The sequence below is a fragment of the Anomalospiza imberbis genome, chromosome 1 (genome assembly GCF_031753505.1).
Source record: "Anomalospiza imberbis isolate Cuckoo-Finch-1a 21T00152 chromosome 1, ASM3175350v1, whole genome shotgun sequence".
NCBI classification, from domain to species: domain Eukaryota; kingdom Metazoa; phylum Chordata; class Aves; order Passeriformes; family Viduidae; genus Anomalospiza; species Anomalospiza imberbis.
In genome coordinates, this window is record NC_089681.1 from 61,533,119 (window position 1) to 61,558,942 (window position 25,824).

The window sequence follows — 25,824 nt, forward strand, 5'->3', positions numbered from 1 at the left end:
AGAGTAGGTTTCTTAACTGTGTTGTAAAAGTCTCTTAGCTACCCCAGAATGGGATTCTGAGCCTGACTACAAAGCAAGTACAGAGAATGCAGGATAGGTGGTGTTTTTTAATGATTACAGTTTGGTAAAAGTTAATGGTTTTCTCAAATAATTTGTTGCACAAAAAGAGGTGCATATAAATGGAAACAGATCACTCATTATCTGCTAGAAGAAATCAAGGCCTATTTGCCATTTATATATTGTAATATATATATGCACTAAATTTGCACACACTGCTATAAGGAGTGTTTAGGTTGTAATGCTATATTCTTCAAAATTAAGCTGGTGCTTGGTTTCTGGATACTCTTTTCCTCCCCCTCAACTGAAACCCTGTCAACCTCAGGTGGAAGGAAGGGATTTGAAATGCTTTTTTTTTACAGGCCACATTTCCTTATGGATATGTTTGCATGGACCATTGTAGTTTTTGTTTGCAGTTACCCAGACCACTTCCCTTTCCTTTGCATGTTCTGTGGTGGAAGCCAGTTAATTCTCTTTGGTATATCATGTTGTCCTTGTGGGAATTACAGCAGCTGTGTGTGTGATGATACATTGAACTTTGGCTTTATATGAATATTTAATAAAAGTTGGGGTACCAGACCAATTTCTGTAAGAGAGTAATAGAACCAGTTTCTGGAACAGAGAAGTCATCCTGAGGCATGGCTGTGTTCCAGATCTCAGTACTATTGAGGGTACCCAAGGTGTAGGAATTTCTAGCACATGGATGGTGAGTGTCACTGAAAAATCACTGTCTTAGTAAACACCAACATTTTAGTGGAGAGAACAGTACTATGCATGGAATACGTGAGTACGCACTGCCAAAAAAAGAAATCTTGCCTTTAGCTTTATTCTACCTCCTGCTTTCCCATTGAGAATCTTGATAATGGAAATGTACAAAGTTATCATTAGTAATAGTGAATTTCATGAATATAATCACTGCCAGTACATGCTTAGGATATAGATGAGTTGCACAGTGTATCTCTATCATTGATCAGGCATGTAGGATCCATTAAAATTTATAAAACAGTTTTCAATGATTAATCACATTCTAGACACACTGTGAATATAATGAATCTAAATAATGTGTATGTGGGAGAAGAAGTTGTTTAAGAAACATATCTTTGTTTCTGATCAAAACAACAGAAGAAATATCATTTATCTTATCGTCTTTAGCTTTGAATCAAGTCTTATAATTTTGAACAAATTAACTGCAAACTGATAAGACTGCAGTGCTACAGGTGTGCAATTAAGACACAACAAAAGAGGGTTTATTAGACTTTGAATGTCATTTGGAAGTTTTAATTGCCTTTGCAAGCTAGGGGAAAGTTCATTCTGAACATTTTGCTTATCTTCCAGGAACCATAATTATGTCAGAAGAATTGCAAGATGCTTTAGATAATATTTATGATGCTAGAATTCCAAAACTGTGGTTTAGGATTTCCTGGGAGTCAACTACTTTAGGATTTTGGTTTACTGAGCTTCTTGAGCGAAACCAGCAGTTCAGCAGCTGGCTGCAGGGTGGTCGTCCAAACCAGTTCTGGATGACAGGATTCTTTAATCCACAGGTAAGATTGCCACGTTGACCTTCATAACTTCTGAGTAACAGTTAAATTAGACTTTGGGAGAACTTTAAGTTGATTTAATATTGACTATGTGAACTATAATTTATATTAATTTTTTAGCGTCAATATAGAATAAAACATCTTCAGTATCTACTGAAGAAAATTTTGCTAGAGCAAAATAATACTCCTGAAATAATGAAATACATCTTTTGGCTGCTTTAATTATAGTGAGGAAATTGGGTAAGTACATGCTCTCCCATTTCAACTTAATCTTCCTTTTTTTACCTCTTCTGCTACAGTAATCTGTTTTTTGTTTATTGCATGAAAATCCCTCTGAGTACAAAACAAGATAAGTTCCAGAACTTTGACATAGGAAGAAGAGATTTGGACTTGGTTCTCAATCCTTGCAAATCAGTTCCTTGAAATGGAAGGTTTGTTATTCATTCCACCCCAGAATTGTGCCAGACATGGTCTGCAGAGACATATAAAAAATACAGCCTCTCATCTGCATTGTCTAAAATAAAAACCTGGCACAAAATGAAACACAAAAAAAGGAACAGCTGAGAGCAGAGTTAAAAGAAGTATACATACCTAGATGATGTGTAGTTTCTTTGCAGAGCTATCCACATTCATTAAAGCTTTTTATGATTCACAGATGTTTGTGGGAAGTGTGAGTTGTGGAAATGAGTCATTGTGAGAGTATCCAGCCAACAGGTTTCTATGAAGCCTTAGGAAAGAGCTATTTTAAAGATCTATTTTAATCTCAGTACTTGTTAGCAATGCAAAAGCCAGCTTAAACAGCTGCCTAGAATAGAGAAAACAACAGTGGCAAATATTCTCTAGGACTACTACTGGGAAATATCCATCTATCATCTATCCTATGTGTGTCAGCTGTCAACTTTATGGCATGGAAGGGGGCTCACAGAACCCCTGAGCAAAGAGTTCTCAAGTAGGAGGGAGAGGAGTAGGAGTTCTAATAAAATGATTATGCTTCCACACTTGGTTTGCTAGCAACATACTGATAGCAGCAGCATTCTAAAATACTTCAAAGTAACTTTTGCAATGATAAGGCTGGATGCAACCCTAACAGCCTTTTGGCTTTGTTGGTGTTTGTTTTTGCACTACAGATGAGCAAAAGCTGATAGAAATTTTGTACTGGACATTTCAGCTGGCTTTTTTGTGCTCTGGGGTTGTGTCGGTTCTGAAATTTTGCCAGCCCAAATTTGGCAGCCTACATTTTTTTGGATCAAAATAGCTGGATTTCTGAAAAGAGCTGCCAAATAATCAGTGTAAAATGTCCCCAGACAAATTGTGATTTAATAGACCATAGTAAATGAGAAAGCCTCTAGAAATACAAAAATTACACACTTCATAACCCCTAGTTCTTAAAGTCCCTAACTACATTGTGTGCAGAGATTAAAAAAATTATTTCTGCTGACAATCACAAGCTTAAGAATCAGATGGTTATTGTAGTCATCATTTTCTATAACCTAGGCTGTGGGAGTGGCTCATTCTAAAAGCAATTCACTTGAGCAAAGACTAATTTTCTATTTAATTAACTATTATTTTCTTAATAGTCATACTGCTGTGTTTAAAATCAGTATTTCACGTGTTCAGAAAATTGATTTTTGTCTTCTCAAACAAGCTGAGGTGATGAGGTGTTAGTGCTGTAGTTCTAATGGCTTGTATGTAATACCTGAGAAGTTGTCAGAAAAATCCTTTCTTTTGTGAGATGAAATGCAGCTCCTAAGTAATTTCCCTACTTTCATATATCTCACTGTTAGCTTCACAGTCAATGGGTAAATGCCATGGATAACACATGGCAATAAAATAGATTTATAGCACAGGGAAGAAGAGGCATTCTGGCAATAAAAAATAATATAGGACCAGATTCTGCCTTCTTGGACTGTTTATACACTAGGATAAATTCAGTAATTTCATAGAAGTTAATCTTTATTTTTAGTGATACAAATGAGGGCTGGCTCAGACTTCTATGTAAAAGAAACCTGATTTCCCATGTGTGTCTGCATTGGGCCAAGATAACTGGGGTGAACAATGCAAGAAATGCCATGAATTTTCTTCCCTCCTGGAAGTTAATCTGAGGTTACTGGATTTCTTTCATCAAAAACTTGACATTAGGCATTTCTCATTTTTACCTCCTGATTTCCATTTAGTGGCTGACACTGTTTTATTGTTTCCTTGTTTGCATCTCTGTATCCAGTTCCTGTCACTTATCCTATATATAGATTTTAAGCACTGTGAGGCAAAGCTGTCTTTCTGGTTGTGTAGTACTCAGCATAATGACACCTTAACCTACTTCTATGACCCTTAGATGCCAAAGGAATGTGAATACTAATCAGAATGCAAAGTAGAATACCTCCATTTCTCAGTGTCTGTTTAGTTCTAGCAAACCTGCCATAATCTGCTCAATATTTGCAAAGTGACAAACAAGAAACCTCAAAAGTAAGGTAAAGGAGAGAATAGGATTTTGAGAGCAATAGACTTAACTGATTTTCATGGTTTTTTGTCGTAGCTTCCACGTGTGTCTGCTTTCCCTCACTAGAAGGTTCAGAGTTAGTTTGCATGAGTTGTTAAAAGGCAAAGGGGCAAAGCTTTAACAGGTTTCAGTGAGCTGGACAGGGAGAAATTCAGGAAAAGGCAAACACACATATACAAGAGACATACCAAAACCCTAACCAGCCAACCAACCAAAACAAAACAAAAAAAAAAAAAAAAAAGAAAGGATTACCAGAAACTGAAACAAATGTCATGGCAACTGGTGCATTATGTCCCTGACAGAGGATTTTGGGATGAGCCAGAGCCTCAGCTGTACAGTGGCACCTCAAGCCACTTGATTCTGTCTTGCTCTTTGTTGTGCCATTCACCCACTCTGGAACACCCAGCTGGGCCTCCAGTTCACAGCTGCAGTCTTCAAACGCTGTCTAGGATTCCTTCAAATGAGCAGATAAGCATGAAAAGTCCCACTGCAGAAAGTGTATAGGTCCTGGTATCTCTAGGAATAATCTGCTATCTAAACCTTATCCCTGAAGACAACTCACAGCTTGGAGCTTACTTTTATTCCGGTGTTTCCATAGTGCCTTTGAACTGATTCCCTTAATACAGCCATGGCTCTGTCCTCTTCAGGCTCTTCTTTCTTTAATATTTCAGTTTATCTGGGATCCAGTAGCCCTCTGGGGCCTTACAGCAGTGAACACTTCATGTATTTTAAACTATTGGTTCTAGCATGTTTCTACAAATTAAAATTCCACAAATTACTGCAGTGATTCTGCTTTCATTTAATGGCATTTCTGATAGAAGAATTTGGCCTTTAATCCTGTCTCCCTCAGCTATCCACTAGAGTTCTCAACTACTTCAAATGCAATTACCATTATCTGCGCTATCACAAAGCCTCTTTAAAACACTTGTCCTGGGGTCTCTGGTATTATATTAATGAGGAGCAACCAGTGTAAGTTAACAGAAACATCTGGGTTCCTGAAAGTCACCTCACATTCTCATAACTTGAAGGGTATTGCATGGCTACCAAGTGCTTGGAGCACTCCAGTCCTATCAGCCAGAGACTGGCGCCTGCGTTCAGTAGACAAATTGCTGATTTTCCCACACCTGACTTCTTTCCATTACTTTGGCCCTAATGGTAGCTCAGCAGAGTATCCCGCTCTGTGAATATTGAAGAAAAAACTTTTTCAATTCCCTCATTCAATTCCCTCATTCCCATCCTGATTTCTTACTTGCTGTGCTGCTGGCTGATTCTCACCTTTGTGTGTTCCTCATGTGGCTCTCTATCCCCCTGCCTCTTTCTCCAGATGCTTTAGTTCCCTGTTCTGAAATATGTCAGAAAACTTATTCTTTCCTAGGTGTCCTTTTCATTGCTCTTGCATATTCATTTTTGTGTTTTATTAGTTCACCTCCTCACTATACAAATGGGTTTCCACATGGTAAAATAACATGCACATCTAAAGCATGACCACGGGAAAAGCAAAGGAGTCTGCCCTCCCATCTCTAAGGACTAAGGCACTTCTCACGTACTGTGCTTTCCCATGGACAGCTGTATCAGGGGAGCTAACAAGCATTTTCAGGCTGGCTTGTCTTTTGATAGCTTATACCAATGTCATGAGATTGTAACTCTCTAGAAGAGTCAGTTTTATTCTGTGCTTCTGGAGTGCTCTGGGTTTATCTTGCTGTTGTCTGAAACACTATGGTATTGTAGGATATAAAGACTTCAATGAGCAAAGTGTCAGAGGCATTTCAATATTTAATGGCATGATTCCAGCTGGTACATCCTTTATGTTCTGTAAAATGCTTTTTTGTTGACTGAAAAGCATTTCTTACAATGTTAGTATAAGAAAAGATGAATAACATAGCCAGTGTTAGAGAAATTAGAAATCACCTGTGTTTGGAATCTCTCAAAACACATTAATCTGGCAGCCTTATAAACCTCTCTCCATCTGGTTGATTGTAAAAAAAGGCATGAGAGGTGAATTATACAGACACTTCTGATATGTTGAGTAAGCCAACTTGGGGGTGCTTAGCACCAATATATGCACACCAATTATGTATGGATACTTGGTACTGGATTTACACTACCAAATGTAGTTTATATGCACATGAAATTCTGTGGGATGAGCTTTAATACAGCTGGTGTTACTTACATAAGAAAAAAAAAGTTGTGAATGGTTTAAATGCAAGGCTTTTTTAAAAACCCTCTCTGTCATATTCCTGCGTGTCTCCTTAGGGATTCCTAACAGCCATGAGGCAAGAGACAACTCGCATGAATTTAGCCAAAGGGTGGGAACTGGACAGTGTTGTTTTGTACAGTGAAGTGACCAAGATGATGAAAGAAGATGTTGTTGGCCCTCCTCCTGCTGACATCGGTGGGGTTTATATACATGGCCTGTTCCTCGAAGGGGCAGGCTGGGACCGCAGGAACAGCAAGCTGATCGAGTCAGCACCAAAGGTGAGGATCAAGTGAGTCTAACAGGCTGTGGCATATTGTATGTGCTCCGGGAAAACCAGGAAGAATGCTGAGTGCCTGCAGCAGTGGTTTCACAACAGGTTTTTAAGAGGGTAACCAACAATAGCGGTGCTGGGAAGAGGACAGACTCTTTACCTACCAGAAGTGAACAGAAAGACTTCTGTCAGAAAATTAATTTAGGATGCTTAGCAGTAGAGCAGACCAGATGCTGGACTTCTTGGCTTCAGGGGCCCTAGCAGCACAGTTATATTTGAATAAAATAGTGCACCCCAGAGCCAGTCTTCTTTTGACTGACCAAGGGAGACCTTATCAAAGCTTCCAAAGCCCTGGGCTAGGTTTGATATGGAGGTCATTGTTTGGTTGACTAGAAATCCCTAGTGTTTGTGTTTTAATATGAGGCAGAGTATTAGTTCTGGGCTTGCACTCAGTTATCCATGCATTGAGTTACGTTTTACTGATGTGACTAGGCAGATTTAAAATCTGGCTATGGAGTAATGACACTCCAGGGAAAATTGTCGTTGTTTGCACTGCTACACTTTTTCCAAGCCAGTGCTAACTGTCCTGGAATTGGAATTGAGGTAATTCCTGTCCATAGGTAAAACACTTCTGTGTCTGACTGAGAGAAAATTTTCCAAACCAAACCTTGCCAGCTGAAACTTCTATTGCCTGGTTTGTCAAAAGACCCCTTCAAACATGGAGTTTACTCAAGTGCTCTGGAGTGCTCAGCAGGGTTCCATGTTGCTCTTGGATCTGGGTCTGTTTTATCTCCTGACAATGAATACTTTATCTTGGTGGAAGACCTGAGGTGATCTAGTTTGGATAAACACCCAAGAAGCTCCTTGGATGTTAGAAGCTCCACTGTCAGCAGTGCAGAGGTGATAAGCTTGGTTGCAGGTTGTTTTTTGTAGCTCCAGTCCTGACATTCAGGAAAAAGGAGGCAGGGAAAGAATGGGAAACATCAGTGAAAAGGATAAAGGAAGGGAAAAAAGACAATGGTTGCTGTCCCTCCTAGAACCACCCTGACATTTTTCCATCTAACTCCACAGCATGCAGGTTTCCATGTTTCTACTTTTCTGCTCTCCTTTCCTTCCAACAGGCTTCCTGATGGCTGTTGTCCCTGAGCTGCCATGGGTCTAAAGTTAGTGTCAACACAGTAGTGAGTGTAGGACTTGTACTCTCACGTGTACCTCTGCTGAGGTGCTTTTGCTGAAGGCCATTACTGAATCTAGTTCTGCTGTTAAGAATTCAGACGCCCTCTCCTGCTTCTGTAATGCTGAACCCTGTGTGCCTTTTAACATTCTCAGGTGCTGTTCACAAGCCTTCCTGTAGTCCACGTGTACGCTGTTAGCACGACAGCACCGAATGACGCAAGGAAGCAACATGGAAATATGTACTGCTGCCCTGTCTACAGAAAGCCTCGGCGAACAGACCTGACATACATCTTCTCTTTGTATCTGAAAACAGTGCAGAATCCTGATCATTGGACTTTGAGGGGTGTTGCACTGCTCTGCAGTTTGAAGTAAGGATGGACAGCTATGGAAGAGAGAACCACCAAGTAGGATTAAGCTGCAGCCAGTATTGCATTTTTGTGGTCAAAGTGGCGGCTCCTTCTCACAGAGGGGTGGGAATTGGCAGGTGATACATAGAGATTATGTTAGTTGCACATAAATCAGCTTACTCTGTTCACAGCAAAAATACTACATTTATTTACCCTGGGAATATCAGAGGGAAAACAGCTGCAGGTGTAAATTTGGCAACTCTTATAAAGCAAGTGAGAATATTATCAACTAATTTGCTCATAATGGAAGCACTACATAAAAAAGTGCTTGTGATAGTGACAAATGCTCTGACATCTTATGGTGGTTCTTTTGTAGATGTTATATTTCTTTTTAATACAGTAATTTCTCATAATATAATTATTTTAAATTCAACTTTGTAGTTAAAATCTCATCAACCATAGCATTATTGACAAGATAATGATTATCTTAATAATAATAATAATAATAATAATAATAATAATAAATGAGATTAATAATAATAAAATTAATAATAAAGATTAATGACAAGATAATTAAATTCATGGTAAAGTTTTATGTTTATCTGCATATATTTCAATATACAGTTCCTTTGATTTTGCATTTCTAAACTTGCTGGGTGGTTTTACTAATGGCTGTGACAATTTTGTTGAACAGTCACTTTTTAATGCAAACAATCATAGAAAAAGAAGTGTTTATCTTTGCACAAGTGCCTTTTGCACCTGTTAACTCGTTTCTAAACCTATATCCACTTGTAAGGAAGGTGTGCACACCCCCCATTATTAGCAGGAAGAAAGGTTTTAAAGTTTTCTCAGAGTAAACACATCTGAACACCATTTTTGCTCTATTAGTACTCATTTTGTTTGCATTAGTGCCTGAATCCTGCAAACACAAACCTCTCAACTGCTTTTTGTTCTGTGTTTTGCATCAGTTCAGTTTAAAAAAAGAAGACAACACACAGTTCGTACTTCACCAGGAATGGTTGAAGTACTTTTGTGTTAACCACCACTGCTGTCTACCCTCTAACTGAAGGATGATTGATACTTCCTTTTAGTAGTCAGATGGCTATTGGCAGAAAATCTGTTTGGCTTCTTTCACTAGCACAAATTCAAAGCAAAAGAAATTGTTGTTGGATGTTATGAAAGAAGGACTTGCAGTCAGGACTTTGTTAATATTTTTTTTCTCCTTGTAAACACTTTTAATTTTTGTATAGCAAGTGTTTAAGTAGTTCATCCCTTTGCATAGCCAGTTTTACTCTGCAGTTGGCAATTGCGGGGCTCATTCCATGAGGAAGTTTGATATTCACACTCACACCCACAATGAAGTACAGAGTGCCAGCTTTCTTCTTGGAAAACAGCAGACAGGGACAGGGTCCCTTTTTTCCATTTAGCTAGGAGCAACAGTGCCGGCAAGATTATCTTTTCAAGTGAAACCAACTGTTCAAAGAAGTACACCAGACCTCCCTGCAGTGCAGCTGTACATCAACCAATTTCACTGAGAATTTTTTTTTCTGAGGAGGCTGAAGGATTTGGCTTCATGATCATGAATTATGAAATTATGAAAAATATGGGGGAAACTTCAAGCAGCAAAAGTCTTTGCTGTTCCACAGAAACTGAGGTTGCAAACCATAGTGCAAACCTCATCCCCTACCTTTATGAGGGGATATGGAGTAATTTAACTTTGAACGCTTGGAACATGTAAAAGTCAGGTCAGTAACAGTGATAGCAATTTGAAATAAAAAATGTCATACTAGAAATACTTTGCACACCTGAGGAACTCACTGCTTGCTATGAAACAAATCGTCCTCTGACCAACTGAAGCTAGAAGTAAACATTAAAAAATAGATATTTGATAGAGGTTATATCTGGTGCTACATGATATGCTCCATGGAAACTGCATCACTTCTTTTCTTTGTCAAGCAAAATGAGAAAATTAAATGCTATATGAAGAAAATCTACAGGCAATGATGTTCTATCACATAGTGTTCTTCTGTATAAAAATGCAAAGATATATCTTATTTGAACATCAACATTTTCATTTCAATAACTAAATCCTGTTTATAATTTTAGAAAAATGCCAAATCTTGCAGAACAGAATGCAGACCATATGACTGAAGAACCAGAAAAATCATACAGTATTTCACTGAAGATAGCTAGAGTTTTATACAGAACTGATGAACATAAAGTGACTTTGCTCCAAAAAGGCTTCTTACCACTAGTAAAGAACACCAAACACAACCATCAGTATATCCTACAAGCAAAATGCTCTTTCCTTTTTCATGTGATTATAGTGGAGTGGAGATGAACAATTTGCTATTGATAGAAATGTGTTCCTTTCCCCATCTCTTTCTTTTGCTCTATCCTGCCCTTCCACTCAGTGGAGTTGCTGCTCCCAATCTGACAACATTAATTTGATTTGAAATGTCACTGATACAGTAAAACATTGACCTTCCCCAACCAGTGTTCCCTAGTTACTATTGCTAAAGTTGTTTCACTTCAAGTGGGATGTACACCAATCTAAATAAAAGAAATGGCAGGCAGAATACTTGAAATCAAACTAGTTATATTTGAATGATAGATTAACAATTAGCTGGAAGTCTTCAAACAATGTATATAGATAACCAAGTTATGCTCTTCTGTTAAAATGAACCCGAGATATTAAATACAATCATACAGCTTTTGGCAGTATTGTACAAGCTTCACACAGATAGTAATGACTAACATTGCTTTAGATAAGTGCTTTGAAGGCAACTCCATTTAAGAATTAAGAGAGCAATACAGTTCTGCACCCATGTCAGCGTAGCAGTCATGTTTACAAACATATCTGATGTCAGGGCACTGGCTCCTGAGAGTTGCAAATAAACAGCATTCCAAAGTCCAAAGGGTGTCTGTCTCATAATCCCTGAGGCCGTGACTGGTCAATAATGATGATGATAGGAAAAAAAGAATTGGGTTATGGATTGGCCCTGTACATCTGTGACTTTGTAGAATAGATTTTAATTGCAGTGAAGCTCGGAAAAAACACAGAGGGTGGAAAACAAAACAATTCCCTTGTCTGGTCAGTTATGCTCATAAACCCTATGATCCTCTCTAAAGAGTAATAGTTTTCTAAAAGATCTCAAGAAAACTGTAGTTATAATATTCTATTTTTTCTCTCAATTTATCCAGAACCTACACATTCATCTTATTCCACTTTTACTGCTTCATATCATCGCCTTTCTCACAATCTCCTCTTTCTAAAACATGAGTACGGTACCTCCTCCCTTTTTCCTCCTGCTATTCCGTTTTTAATGTGACTTCTTTTTTATTCTTACTCCATAAATGCACAAAATGCATTGCTTACTTACAATGAACCTTCCTATTCCAGAAGTCTGGAAATAACCTGTAGTTATTTCAGGAGTTTCTCTTTTCCACTAAGAAAAAACACAATTTACTCGAAACTCTGTAATTCCTGCCGTGTTTTTTTATGCCATGGGTAAAGCAGGAATATGCTCTTCCTGCTTTTTCTGTGAGGGTCCTTAAGTGATAATACTTGTACAGCTAAACGACATTTTTCATAGTTCTTCCTTTTGCTAATACAAAGTAATAGCTTTGCTATTGTTTTCTGATTAGATGAGTTGGTATAACATAATGGAAATAAATTTTATACTGTTGTACATGAAATGATGAGAGTGATTAGGCTGTAAAGTGACTGCTAAATCAATCTTGGAAATGCAGCATATTCCCATCTCCCTTTGACATTGTGTGTTCCATTTGGGTTAACGATGGCTATCAGCACACAGCGAGACAGAAGGGGGAGCCCCTTCATCCCTTCATTCAGTTTGCATGGCTTGACTTCTGTCAGGAAGACAACACTACAGACATCTATGTGGATGGCAGAACAACACCAGCACAGTTTGTGATATAACAAAAATTCACACATTTTTCTAAAGCTGAGTGAGTACATACTGTGTTCTCTCTTGCTCAGTGAGGACAGTATGGGGTATGTGCTCATTGACTCCTTATACTGATTGCTTTAAGTCTAGCAAAGGGACGTCATCATCACCTCCTCCTCCTCCTTCTTTTCTTTCCTGCTTAAGGACAACTTCTGGGATAGTCACCCCTATTTCTGTTGACTGGGAAGCACCTTTTGTTGCACTATTCTTGTCTTTCTTTACCTTCGTGATCACTTCTGTGTAAGAGATTTCTTCAGTGAAGGGCTCTGCTGCTGGGAGCTCAGAGGTGATGTGTACACTGGCTTCCTGGATCCCCTCCTGACCTTCAGCTCCTGTTCGTTCTTTACTTTTTTTATGGATCTTGAATGTCTCCTTTGTTGGAGCAGCTTGTGAAATGGTTTTCTTGATCCTTATCCCAGATTGTCTCAGTCTCTCTCCTGACTGCCTGATCCTCTCTCTCCTCTCAGGGGTTACTATCCTAGTTTGAAGCCTGTTTACCTTCTTGCCAAAATTTTGTCTTGTCTTTTGGATATTTTCCCTTGAAAATGCCTTTTTGATGTCATCAATGCGCCTCATGCCCGATTTCTTGAACTTGGTTGCTTTGCTTTCTTCGATATAATATTCTTCATCAGAAGACAGATCATCAGGTGGGAAGAAATCATCCTCTATTGTTTCACCTGCTGTCATCTCTTTGATAACAGAGAGAGATGAAGGACACTCAGTTTCCTCCTGTGAATAAAAGCAGAGCGTCAAGTGTGTTTCAAAAAGTTGGTGGTTCAAGCTTTTTTTTTTTTTTTTTTGGTTGGCTTGCAGTTTATTAGTGCTAACTGAAATATAATACTGTAACAAAGTAAGGTAGGCTTGTACCATCGTACTCAATCTATGCAGAACACAAATGGCAAAAGAAATCTGTGCCAAGTTCTCTAAAGATATTATATCCCTGATTAAAGAATTCTTTTCACTGTGGTTCTACCTGAAATTGATTAATGCAATGGTTCTATGAGTCCTGGCCTCTAATGGTTTTCAGACCAGACTTGTCTAGGTGTTGTTGTTTTGTTTTGGTTGGGTTTTTTTAATTTTGTTTGTTTGTTTGTTTTTGAGCTTATCTGTGTCTCTGGATCGGAGCTAGATCCATCATTCCTCACCAATAAAAGCAGACACTGTAGACAAAAAAGGCTCTTGGGCTGGCATCAGCTGTGCACTGTCCAAGCGAATGCCTCAATAATATGAGTAGCTTCAGTTTATTACTATTACCAAGACAATTGTGCATTTTTGACTGTTTGCAACTTAGCAAACACTGCTGTTGCTGCCCAGAAGAGAATGACCCCCAACATATTGACTTACATGTGCTGGCTGCACCAGGGGACAAATCACTAAAGCAGGGAGATGTTACTTGTTATTTGGTAATACACAATTCATTCAGCACCTGCACCATCACTGAGGTGAACATGATTTGTTCCATCTGGAAATGAATGATATTCCTGAGCAACCACCTCTGTCTCCTGTGGTGAATTTGGTGGCCTGTTTGAGAATGCGGAATTATATATTTATATGACATATCTAATGTGTATCAGCAGCATGCTTGGAAATGGTGACTATCCTAGATATTTTAGCCCTAGGAATTCATGCAGCCTCTCCAAAGAAAAATTGCTGGAGGCTCAAAGCTCAAAAACATGGAAGACTTTCAAAAACTGTCCACAGTAAGCAAAAAACTTACCAAGAATGAGCTTATGGTTAAGGACATCTGAGAGAAAAAAAATGGGAAAAAAGTTTATGGCAATGAAGGATTTATCTGAACAGGGAGAATCTCCTAAGAATGCTGTTTCCCTGATCTGTGTGGACAGTACAAATTTGTGGCTCAGTGTCAGTGAGTTACCTCTGTCTAGAAGTGCAGTGCATGCAGAGCAGAAAAACTAACTTGTAGGAGGGGTACAAGATAGACAATGCCACCCCCTTCTTCCCTACCAGCTTTTTCCATGCACGTGCCTGTGCTCTTCTCCCAGGAGGAGCAGCTCTTTGGGGTGCAAACAGCTGCATGTACAACAGCTGTATGACACTTGTCTAAGCTGTTTCTCATTAGTACTAACTACTTCAGCTGATTTCTGAGGCATGGCAGTGTCAGGACTCTACCCTTAGTATTATCATCCTAATGTAGACAATAGGAGAGATATTGAAGCTGTGAACCCATGAATAGCAAGTAAGGCTAACTGGATATTTTGCTGTGAACCTCTTTCCAGCCAAAAAGATGTCTGTCATTTTTTACAGTGACTCATTAGTAGTGAGTCATGTTATTTTACTGAGTGCTAGCAATACATAAAATAACATACATTGAGCTATTTGACAGATAAAGCCCACTTAAGAGTCTCTCATCATGCCTTGGCTTCAATAAAAACCTTCTAGTAAAATAGTTGTTAATGCTTAGAAAAAATAGGGACAAATTATGTTACATTGATTACAGCAGAATGTTGTTCAACTCATCTGTCAAAATCAGCAGGAACAAAACTACAATGCTTTGCTAATAATCTTCATTAATGTGCAAATTAACATTAATTATATAAAGACTTCTACACATAAACATAATCTCTTTTTTCCTGAAAATTAACTAAAAACACAGCTGGATAGCAATTCCTCAAAGTTTTTAAATTATACCCCATTCCTTCAGCTGAAATGGTAACAAAAATATTTCCAGAATGAATGTTCTGAAATTTCAGTACATACAGAGATGAATACAATATGGGGAGAGGAATACGCCTTTCATATGAAGATTATTTTTTAAAGGGAGGGAAGGCAGAGACACTATTTTCTCTGCAATATTTGTCTTCCTCTGGAAGAAGAATTTGTCTGTAGTTTTCTGTCAACTGCCAGATTTTTATTCTGTTTACCTTTAGTCTGTTAGCTACAGAAGAGAGCACTTTAGCTTTTTTACACATGTTAAAATCAAAAGTTATGAACAAGAACATGTGAGATGAAGATCTTGTAGATGAGACACAGAAACTAGAGCTGCATGCAGATCCTGAGAAACATTTTCATTCTCCTACAGACTCTCAGCATGAACTTCGCCAAATCTTTGATTTTCTTATTTTCCTTGGTCTCTGCACACATCTTGCAGAATCAAATGTAGCAAGGCAAAACATTAGTGTGAGTTTCTATCCCTTCTCAAGATTTCTGAATGTTACCGAAGTGGAAAGTATTAGTAACCCTGTCTAGCATGTTAGGAAGGTTTCAGAATAAAAATTCAGTGATTTAGGCTCAGTAGGTGAGTTTTTTCATCTGCTTCATTTCTCTCTCTCCTGCTCCTAACTCATTTCTTCTTATCATTAGTTATCTGTGGGGCAGAGAGAAGAGAGGAGCTCATCCTTCCTAAGGCAGGTACAAGAAACTTTAATACCAAGAGGAAAACAGACAGAGTCAAAGCATATAGCTACCAGCTCCTTTGTAAGCTCACTAAAACCAAAAGACCAAACACCTACTGATTTCAGCAGCACAGAACAAAGTCCTGAATTGGGTGAGAGCTTTCTCCTTGTCTGTAAAGCAGATGGGACTGGGAATAGCAGGACTGGGCAGTCCAATCTTTGGGGAGGGTGAGAAGGGAGTTGAGCCATTGATGCTGCTGCTTTCAAGCTTTTTGTTAAAAATCTGCTTAAGCATTTTGCTAGGAAGAACCAACCACCACCACTCAAGGGAGGTAAGGGAGGGTCTAAAATGAGGACTGGAGATTATTTCACAGTAAAATATTATACCAAGCAGTCAATTATTTTTAACATGATTTCTTGAGGAAAGAGGCATGCAGTCATAGGGACTGTCTATCGATTAATACATAGGACATGTACTCTGCTTGCCTTATCTACTGGCAAGCCACAAAGATATGCACAGGCCAGAATCAGAAAACAAATCAGTGGAAGCTGAGCATTCCCCTTCCTTTTCATCACTCCTCCTAGAAGGACCACCTGCAGAGGGTGCTCACACTGGTCCCGGTGTGTTTGTTTGCCATAATTGCTCATTGGCCATAATCTCCTGAAAAGTTATCCACTACTGAGCATACTGGAAACAGACCTTTCAAACAGAACAATATCTTTTCTTTCTCTTCCAAGAAAAACATTGGTAAATCTGTCATGAAAGTGTTTGATTTGGAAGCTGTATTCAATTTGCACAAGAAGTGTAACACATATGCTTGTATTATGCATCTCCCACCTTCTCACCCTTACATGGCCCCTCCACTAACACAGAAACATTCGGGCATTTTCCACCAATTAGAGAATGGAGCTGGGTTCTGACACAAAGAAGTAAGTGCTCTTCTGCCAGAAGAGAAGAACACTGTTTGTGTTCTGAGTCATTATGTCTGTCCCCACAAGCTGACATCTGTTCTGAGCAAGCATATCATGGCTCAGGTACCTGGCTTGTAGAGCTGAACGTTGACAGGGGACAAGGGGGCTGAGAAGAGGTTGTGTGTTATGAATGGGTGTAGGAGGAGGGAGGGGAGAAAGGAGTCAGATTAGATGGTGTGTTGAAACTGGAAATGTTTTGGAGAAATGCTTGTGTCTGGAAGGACATGAAGCCTGAAAGGAAAAAGACTTCAGGTTTTGTGGTAGCAAAGAAGGGACTGAAAGCATTGGTTGAATGGTAAGGGAAAATCCTGGAGACCTTTGCAGTTGTAGCTGCAGGGTAGTTAGATCCACTGCTTAAGGAAAAACTTTAGCATACAAAACATAGAGATATAACACCATAACTGAACAACTGAACAATTCAGGAGTGGCTGGTGAAGCCCCTGGCATGGCAAGTTTGCTAAGAAAGCATCTTAAACTGAACTTTATTCTTTCCTATTTTTTTAGTATTTAACCTCTCAAATATTCCTAGCCAAAGAATTTTGAGTTCTCAAGGGCCTGGCTGAATACAAAATAAACATATAAATAACCCTCAGCTTTGATGAAGGAGACTACCATGGCATTGAAACCTAACAAACTCTGACTCCATCACTGGCATTTTCACCCCTGCTTTCATTTCAATTTCATTCACAATTAAAAAAAATTCAAGGGGACATAGACTATGTCTTTCAAACCCTCCTTTTGCTCTTCAAGCTTTCCATCAGCTGCCAAAATTCTGGCTGATCAGCACCCATGGGAGGGAAGAGTGACCAGTCTGCAGGCACTGCGGGCGTCTTCTAACCACAAAGAAGGGATCAAAGCAGTAGGATTTTTTTTCCCATAGGCTGTAGTAAAGCATTTATGAAGGAAGGCTAACGCACCTGCTCTTGAACCATGCAAAGGGAAACACATTGACTTTTCCACCGTGCTGAAACCTTAAGACCAGTAGGTAAATAATCTTAAATGTGGCAGTGCCTCTAATCAACCCTATGAGACTCTCAAGGTGGCAATGCTCAGATAATTGAAACGTGCAGGAGAAAAGAGGCTGTTTCAGGATGTGCCTGCTTGATAACCCTGCCTGCACAGTCAGGCTCTTCTCTTCTCTGGGAAGAGAAAGGGGGAAATGGCAGAGCAAATTGTTTAGCAGGTATTTTGCAGCTGTGGTGCTTTGGCAAAGATCAGGCTGGCTCTAAAAGCAGCCTTCCCTTACTGCTCCACTAGGGAGGCAAAGGGGGCTGCTGGAAGAATGACATGCCTTCAGCAAGGACTGCCAGGCTGGGAAAAGAAAAAAGGGTTGTTGAAAAGATTCCCTCGCAAAGTTACTAGCTAAATTTCCACTCTTTGGGACCACAGATGGGATCAATAATTAATAGCAGCAATACTTTTATTTTCCTTAAGAAGATGTGTGTTTTTCATTTAGAGTTCACTTCATTTGCTAAGCGAAGCAGCGACATAATATCACTGTAAAACAATACTTAGCCTTTACTTAAGTTCATGAACATTTTTAATGAGAATTTCAGCAATAATTTTATTATGTCAGTTGAAAAGAAAAAAAAATGAGGGCATTTTAATGAATGCAGCCAGTTCAAGAGCTTTACATCCCTTGTCCTTTTGTGTTTTTTGGTATATGTATTCAAAGCTTTGTATTTCAAAACTCAGACTGGGCTTCCAAAATTGGCAGAGAGGAAAAAAGGTATTACACATAAATATTTGCAAAAAATGCTATAAACTGGTTTTGTGCTCTCTTTCCAAATAGCTTGAAAATGTAACTAAACAGCTTTAATAAAGGCAACAGTTATCAGCTTTCAACTATTACCTAATTTCAATCAACACTTTAGCAGAACAAAGCTTTTTAAAATTAAAAAAAACTCAGAAAATCAGAATTACTAAATAAATAATTCATTTTTATATATCTAAAATGACATATATGTATATATATATATATATATATATATATACTTATGTACTATATATATAAAATCAAGACTCAAAATGGTCTTAAAGAGACTGCTCACAGCATAAGTAAGGAGGAGGGACTGATGAAACTCCATAACTTGGAGTCATTGTGTTGCATAGGGAAAAGGTCACAGCAAATGATCTTTCAGCCTTGGGGTGTATGACACGAAAAGTGCAGGTGATGATTAACACAAGCACAGATGGGACTGACTGGTGATCACCTGACAATTCTGAAGCAGAGCATGAAGCAACAAAATGGTCAAAAGCTATCCAGCGCCTCCTCTGGCATTGCTGCTGTGTCTATGACAACTGGTGATGCAAATGATGGGCAGCTTATGGGCAGGAAACTGCATTGCCACAATGTTTTAAAAAAATCTTAGAAATTTGCATGTTGGATGAATGATTTGTTATTCAGACTGGTAGCCAAGGTAAATCATTAAAACACCTCCTTGTAATTGCACTCTAAATCAACATGAAACCACTGATGAATAACTAATTACAAATAATTCAGTACTTTTACTCATATTCTAATAGTTAAGAGTGAAACTTTATAAATCTCAAGTGATCCCCTCATTTCTTCTGCAAATATGTCATTTCAGAATCTCTGACAGCAGGCCAAAAAACTGCTCAGATGAAAGGGAAACAGGATTATTTTAAAAGGCCACCTAAGAAATTTTATCAGGTAAACACTTCAGCATATAAGACTTTATGGCTAAGTGCAGTTGCTGCATTTAGAATGATTTTTACACAATGGAAAACCAATTTGGAACAATCAACTCCTCTCATTTCTCTTTTGTGAAGTCTAATACACATCCCTTTTATTTAAATTCTGACAGAAATTCATTAATACAGCCACCAGCATACAATGATTACAAAGGAACTCATCTCATTCATTATCATTGTCTGTGGCTTGCAGCAGTCAATGAGCATCCAGTTCCCAGTTACACCACATCGGTGGAGAAGCCCTTGGCTCCAGACTACCACATGCTGCATAAAAAGAACGACTGCAGCTTCAGGGGAAAACAAAAGCTTCACACTTTCTCTGCTCTGCTATTGCTTCATGGAACTAGACCAGGGAATAGCTCTGCAGGTCAGTTTGCAGGCTTGCAATCAAACTGGTGAAATTCCTCATTTCCAACTTTTCTAGAAGCCTCTTGCAAGTGAAGGGAAAAAAGCATCACAAGGTGTGATGGGGAAAAAAAATTGGTAATGTTTTGGTTCATTCATTCATTCATCCATCACATGGTGACTGCTCCTACAAGTCAGCTAGGCAAGGGAAGAGTTCTCAAGTACAAGTGAGAACTCCATATGAACTCATTTCTGGACAACATTTTAACTATATGGGGAGAGCAGATACTTGTAAAGTAGGAGCTGTAACCAGGAGTAGATGTCTACAACAGGTTGGGAGAATCAGGTTCCACACACTTCTCTCAACTTGAAATGGAATATACAGGCCAAATGTACAAACATCTTTGTTACTGATGTCTAATTAATGCCTGGCAAGATGAGTCCTGTCCCAGATCCTAAATGTACTGTTTGTGACTTCACATATTCCTCATCTCCACTCCTGTGCTGTTTTGATCAACTTTTTTCCTGTAGTAAGGGAATAATTGCAAGGTTCAGCTATCTTCAGTAGTGTTGAGAACATGAATCCCAGCTGCATGTCCCCAGTCAAGTCCATTCCCAAATCTCTGCCTCAGGAATGGAGGGTTTAGCTGAACAGCTGGATTTGATGATCTCAAGAGGAATTTTCCAATCTAAGTGATTCTGTGATTCCATTCTCAGATATGCATATGCCCACAGCAGCCAGCCACAGCTCCTGGTGGCAATTCCGAGCAGCCTCTAGGACCGTGGACAAGAGGCACGACACAGAAGGCTCATGTTGTAACTGCACTTCTCTGCTGACTTGCAGGGCAACCCCAAGGGAAGCCCTGAACAGCTGCATCCAGTGCAAATGTAAATTAAGATCAGATGTTTCCACCACAGTGCTAATAGGTGGAGAAAAATCAATGGCAGCTCTGCAAAGAGGACAGCCTGTCCCCTTGTGAGGATCATCCCAAAGAAACAGTTCTGGGGGCACCAGATCCAATGGTGTTGAGTCCAGCTTGTATGGACAAAGTCCTGTGAAATATGCAAACGATTTCATTTTAGGAACACAGAAGCAGCCCAGTGTCTGTTTTTTATAACTTTTAAAACTTTTTCTTTCTCCTCATTCCTTGAAAACATGTCACTAGGAACAAAGTTTTTCTTTAGCTGGTTGATAGCTTCTCCATGAGTGGCTGCTGCACAGCATGGGGCCAGCCCTGCACTTTGAACTGGAGCACCGAGCTCGACAATGCAAACAAAGGGCTCTCGTGACACTCTCTGACACAATAATTGGGTTTATTTTATTCTCTGTTTTCTCAGCAAAGGCAATTATCTATCCCAGCTGTAAAAATATTTTTAGAGTTTCTGCCACAAGACTCCAACAAAGGTCCTGTGTTGCTGGGCTGCTGAGGCCAGTGTTCTGCGTTCAGAGGTAGTCAGTCAATTCACACTATTTTTTTCCCCATTAAGTTTTCAGGCTGCACTTTAATAACAATTTGGGTTTCCTCTCTTCCCATGAGTTCTAGAAGGCAGTTTTGTCCAGACCCTGTTGTCTTCAGGACTGAAGACATCCATTTATGGTTTCAGATCAGAACTTAAAGTACAGGAATTAGCACCATGTACACTAAAATTAACATTATTCCAGCTGTAAAAATAATTTGGTTTCTTGTCTATATTTCTTTCTATGAACTGACAGCTTCTACTTTTGAGCACATTTTTTTAGTATCACACCTTTTCTGTATCAAGATTTTCAAGGGAGATATTACACAGTTGACAAAGACAGAAACACACTTTCAGAAACCCATTACAAGCTTCGCTTCTCATTTCAACACAATGCACTGCCACCTGTTGTTTTTCTAGACTATCTGTTATGAGGTAAGATACCAGGTACATAAGTATGAGAAAGGATAAGACCTCCTGTGTTTCTGCAAAACAGAAAAGTGATCAAATATGAGCCACCTAGCACAGTCTGCTCTGGGTGAGCTATTTAACTTCATTCTACTAAGGATTTTGTTCTGCAGGACCATTTTTGAGCCTGTCATTCTTATGCCCAAATGGTACCAAATTAATGGCAATCTCCTGAGCTCCTGATGCCCTGATTTCTACTGCCCTTTCAGATGAAGGTGCTTCCACCTCAGGTTTCCAGATTATTATCCCCATCTTGATCTCACCATTCTTACTGTCCTAGTTGTTATAACCACAGAATGTCAGTGGACAAGACAAGACACATACATTTTAACTTATTTATTATTTATGCATAATATCAGAGGCATACACAAGGCTGCTTCTGTGAGCCTCTCCTGGTGTGTGCAGTGGAGCAACCACAGGCCAAACAAATCAGTTGTAACCCTATGTGTAGGCCAGTCAAGCCATAATCTTGGTTTATGACACATCCACTAATTTTAATGTCAGACAGCAGTGAGTGAAACAAATGCATGTGTCACTTCATAGGAAGTAGCTACTCATTTATGGTGTTTATGTGAAGTAATAATAGACAGAAAACCCAGTAACAGTAGCATGGACTTTCTGGTGCCTATACAGTTCCATTTAAATAGGACTTGCAGAACATGCAGAAAAGCAAATGAAACCAATTCATTCGGGGTAAAAAAAAATCCCCTTTAATTTCTGAATAATATAGTCAGAATTATTTAAACTGTTAAATGCTCTTTGACTTCAGAAAAATGACAGCTTTTACAGCTGGTTATTCAAACTAACCTGAACAGAAATGAGCAGTGACCCGCACAACCTACAACATCCTTTTTATTCTCTACTATAGTCTCAGGGAACATAGCAGTCCAAGGTCAAAGACTTCACTAGAAAGTCTGAAGTAACGTGGCTTTTTTAATCATGCAGTCAGCCTAGGGAGGAGAGCTGCCTGCTACCGAATCTCATCCTCAACCACATGGCCTTCTAAAAATGAATGCTCTCAATTCCCTAATCGCTCTGCTCAAGGATGATCACTTTGTCTTTTTTTAATGTGAGGATATTGCCAACTCCTTTCATCATTGCTGAGATCTCTTGGGACAATCTCCTTCAGCCAATGATCCTTTTCAACCTGCCTACTCCCTCCATCAATGATAAGATCAAAGCTACCCACTTGAAAGGAAATCTTTAGTATTTAATTGGCATTTCTTTTTTCTTCATACACTGATGTTCTGGCAAAAGTTAAAGCTAAAACCCACATGTGCTTGCCCGTGTAAAGATTCCATGCCAGCAACACACGGGTCATTGGCCCCATCACAATGTTCCAAATAGTTCATCAGAAAAAATCCACCTCTCTGCAGAAGAGCAGTCAATCACAGCCACAGAGTAAACAACTTGGTTATATCCATTTTTAACGTATAGCACAGGGAGTACGCTGGTTCTGTAGCTATTAACAGACTCCCACTCATCCTAGCCAAGCTCCAGTCATTCAGGTCTTGGCACTGCAGCAGTGCGCCTAACCTGGTGCAAATCAGCAGTGTGAAAATCACTGCAGTTGTGTGAAAGAGACCTTTCATACCTAGCATACCTGTGCCTTAAAGTTGCAATGCGCTCTTGCCTACTTAGACTGTTCCAGGTTTCGTGCAGTGCTGCAATTATCCCTCTCCAGAAAAGTGTTAAATGGCAGATCCTAGAGGGATCCACATATCTGCCTCTCCTCCGTGCAAGTAGGAAAAGGTTGTTCAATCTACCTTACAAAAGGGATGGAAGTTAAGGAAGGAGTCATTCATATTCTCACTGACAGTTCTAAACCACTCTAGGAAGAGGAAACCAGAAAGACAGGAAAAAATGCTGTTTCCCTTCCTGAAAAGTACCACCTAAGAACTAAACATACAGAATAGGGTGCAGGTCATTCTTGTCCAGCAAAACCAGCAGAGAGATCATAAACTCCTACTGAAGGTGTGTATCTTTGGGAAAACACACAGTGGGTGAGCCACCTTTTGTATGAAATACCTGAAAATACCAATGGCTGTTCTTTTCACCTGCATGTAAATGCATTTTGACCATATTTTATTATATTTTTTAATAAACAACAGCTCATGCCTTGCTAGCAGAAAAATTTACATCATGTAATGAATACTGTTTTATGAAAAAATATTTTCAAAGCATTGATTCTGCTGCAGTCATTATGGTAAAGGTCCATCAATGAAATGGCATTATGTCATTAGCCAGGGTAGTCACAGAGATTTATTACCTTTAGCTAGGAAATGATTTGCAAGCAAAAAGTGAAAGTGCCTGTTTTCTATTCCATTATGATGATGCAGCTTGCAATAATGATAATAATAGGACAGATTTGGCCTGTACTTTCTACTGAACAACCATAGTAAGTCATTCAGTCAGAAAATCTGGGAGGCACAATTTGGCTGTATATGGTACTAACATAACATTAAAGAGGTAATATTCCCTACCTTCAGCATTTTCTCTTTTTTTTTTTCCAGCTATTTTTTCCCAGTAGTGGAAAATGAACTATTTAAGAAAGCTAGGTTATGAAGAATTTGTCAGCTGTTCACCGTGGTGAATAAACTCAGTGAAACACACAGCTCCATTCATTGCAAATGATGTCATTTATGTACAAACAGATGCAAGATCAGAGTGTAAAAGAGGGATGGAGGTGCATTGTATTACTCATGAGGGGTGGTATTTTCAAGAACGCCTAATGAGGAATACAACTCATTTGAAAGACGCTTTAGCAACTTGCTGGTAAAAAAGGAGCAACTATGCTTCCGGCAAAATAGCAAACACTCTTACTTTCTACTGACCTGGGAAGCTGGGAAGTTCCAGCAAAGGCAGGATCAGACCAAATGTGTTTCACAGGACTCATTGACAAGACCCCAGAGCAGTCTGTACTGTTTGTACAGATGCAAGTGATACCATGCTGTTTCATGAAACTTCTCTTCAAATACAATTATTTTAATGTATAATGAATATCCTAGAATAAGGTCAGTGAAAGAAAATATATGATTTCCTTACCCACTGCGATTGAAAGAGCAGTGGTATGTTAAACCATTTCCAAGCTAGATCACGCAAGGGAGCATTTGTTGTCATGAAGGGTTTGTGGGTCTGAGCCTCAGTTTGTACATATACTGCTATAGACTGAGACAATGAAAAAAGTCCCAATTTGTCAGCAGTATGAAAGCCTGGGCAATGCTGCAAGTCAAACAAGACATGCTTTGAAATTACTGTTAGAAGAAAGTCTGCATTTCAGGGAGCCTGAAAACACTTTTGCTGTTTGCACTTCTACCTAATACGGTGAAAAAAATAACAGAGATGAATGTCAGGCATGGTTTGTATGACAAGATTTACACGGCCTGCCTCATATTACCCTTCAGAGAGGCAGCAAATAGTCCTTGCTGATCTGCAGTTAATCTTACATGACTGGCTCAGAAACCTACCAACACTAATAATAGACCCTGTGTGCTGCTGCCAGTAGGTTCACGCTGAAAGGCACTGGGGAGCACAGATCAGTGTTAAAGAAAGCATAAAATAACTCCTGTGTTGGACAGAATGCACCTTTTGCTTCGTTAGCCAACACCTACCAGAAGTTACCGAGGAGGTGGCAAGGCCACAATACCACAATAAATTAGGTTTATGGTTACCTGATAGATCACGACCCGGAATTTGTTTTTTCTCAGCATCTCCTCCTGTTTTGCTTCCACCTTCCGCACGCTGGTGCTCTGCCTCTCCACGCGCGCCCGCACCTCCTTCATGGTGGAGCTGACTTTGCGGGTTTTCTGCAGTAACTTGTTCACCGTGAAGCCTGTATTGCCATGAGCCTGGGCAAGCTTTAACATGTCAATCTGGATGGTCTTGATGGCATTTTCCATCTCCCTGTGCTTCTCCTCTATCCTTTTCTGGCTTGCCTGCACGCTGTCAACAATGTTGGCCACTTTGTCCAGGACTGTCACAATCGTGTAAGCCGCATCTTGCTCTTCCTCCTCCTCGATGACACTGGAGAGACGATTTTGGTGCGTTTTGTCAGCTTCTGAGGTGATTTCACGGCGATCCATTCTGCCTGCCTTCAGCCAGGTTGGAGGGAGGCGAAGTTTCGGAGATCCTGCCAGAACGATTCTGGCGCTGTTGCAGGGAGCCAGGGCGACAGCTGGCTCCGGCGATGCTCAAAGTAGGGCGTGAAACGCCGCTCCTGGAGCTTGGTCAAATACTTCTGACTACAAAATATCCACACATGATTGCTCAGATACTTTCAGCAACATGAAACCCCTAAAATTAGGAAGCAATATCTGGAAAGGAACATACGTTTAAAGGGTCACGCTTCTGTACTGATGAAGTTATTAGTGTTAATCCAGGAAAGTTAAGTAACTTGCTAATTAAGCAGGAAAGCAAACTTGCATATTTTAAAAGATCTACTTTTGTTTTCATGTTA

General features: G+C 39.4%; 2 protein-coding genes and 1 long non-coding RNA gene across 7 annotated transcripts in view; 1 reads left to right on the top strand and 2 right to left on the bottom strand.

Annotated features, from left to right (window-relative positions):
* LOC137476415 (dynein axonemal heavy chain 5-like) overlaps positions 1–8,519 on the top strand; it is a 149,226-nt gene extending 140,707 nt beyond the window's left edge. For 2 of the 5 annotated variants that reach the window (XM_068194664.1, XM_068194655.1), the window contains 3 exons: positions 1,393–1,601; positions 6,349–6,570; positions 7,893–8,519. In XM_068194664.1, the coding sequence (XP_068050765.1) occupies positions 1,393–1,601; positions 6,349–6,570; positions 7,893–8,111 (650 nt within the window). In that variant the 3' untranslated portion in view covers positions 8,112–8,519. Of the gene's footprint in view, positions 1–710; positions 841–1,392; positions 1,602–6,348; positions 6,571–7,183; positions 7,362–7,386; positions 7,409–7,892 lie in introns of those variants that run through there. The other 3 variants (XM_068194685.1, XM_068194673.1, XM_068194694.1) reach the window with 3 other exon arrangements.
* Positions 8,520–10,665: 2,146 nt separating this feature from the next.
* CAVIN4 (caveolae associated protein 4) lies at positions 10,666–25,819 on the bottom strand. The gene is made up of 2 exons (XM_068194754.1): positions 25,040–25,819; positions 10,666–12,786 (listed from the first exon to the last, which is right to left on the bottom strand). The coding sequence occupies exons 1-2, from the start codon at positions 25,448–25,450 to the stop codon at positions 12,124–12,126; spliced, it is 1,074 nt and encodes a 357-aa protein (XP_068050855.1). The 5' UTR covers positions 25,451–25,819; the 3' UTR covers positions 10,666–12,123.
* LOC137476449 (uncharacterized) lies at positions 16,905–22,291 on the bottom strand. The gene is made up of 2 exons (XR_011000382.1): positions 21,689–22,291; positions 16,905–17,685 (listed from the first exon to the last, which is right to left on the bottom strand). It is a non-coding gene; the product is annotated as an uncharacterized lncRNA (long non-coding RNA).
* Positions 25,820–25,824: the final 5 nt, after the last annotated feature.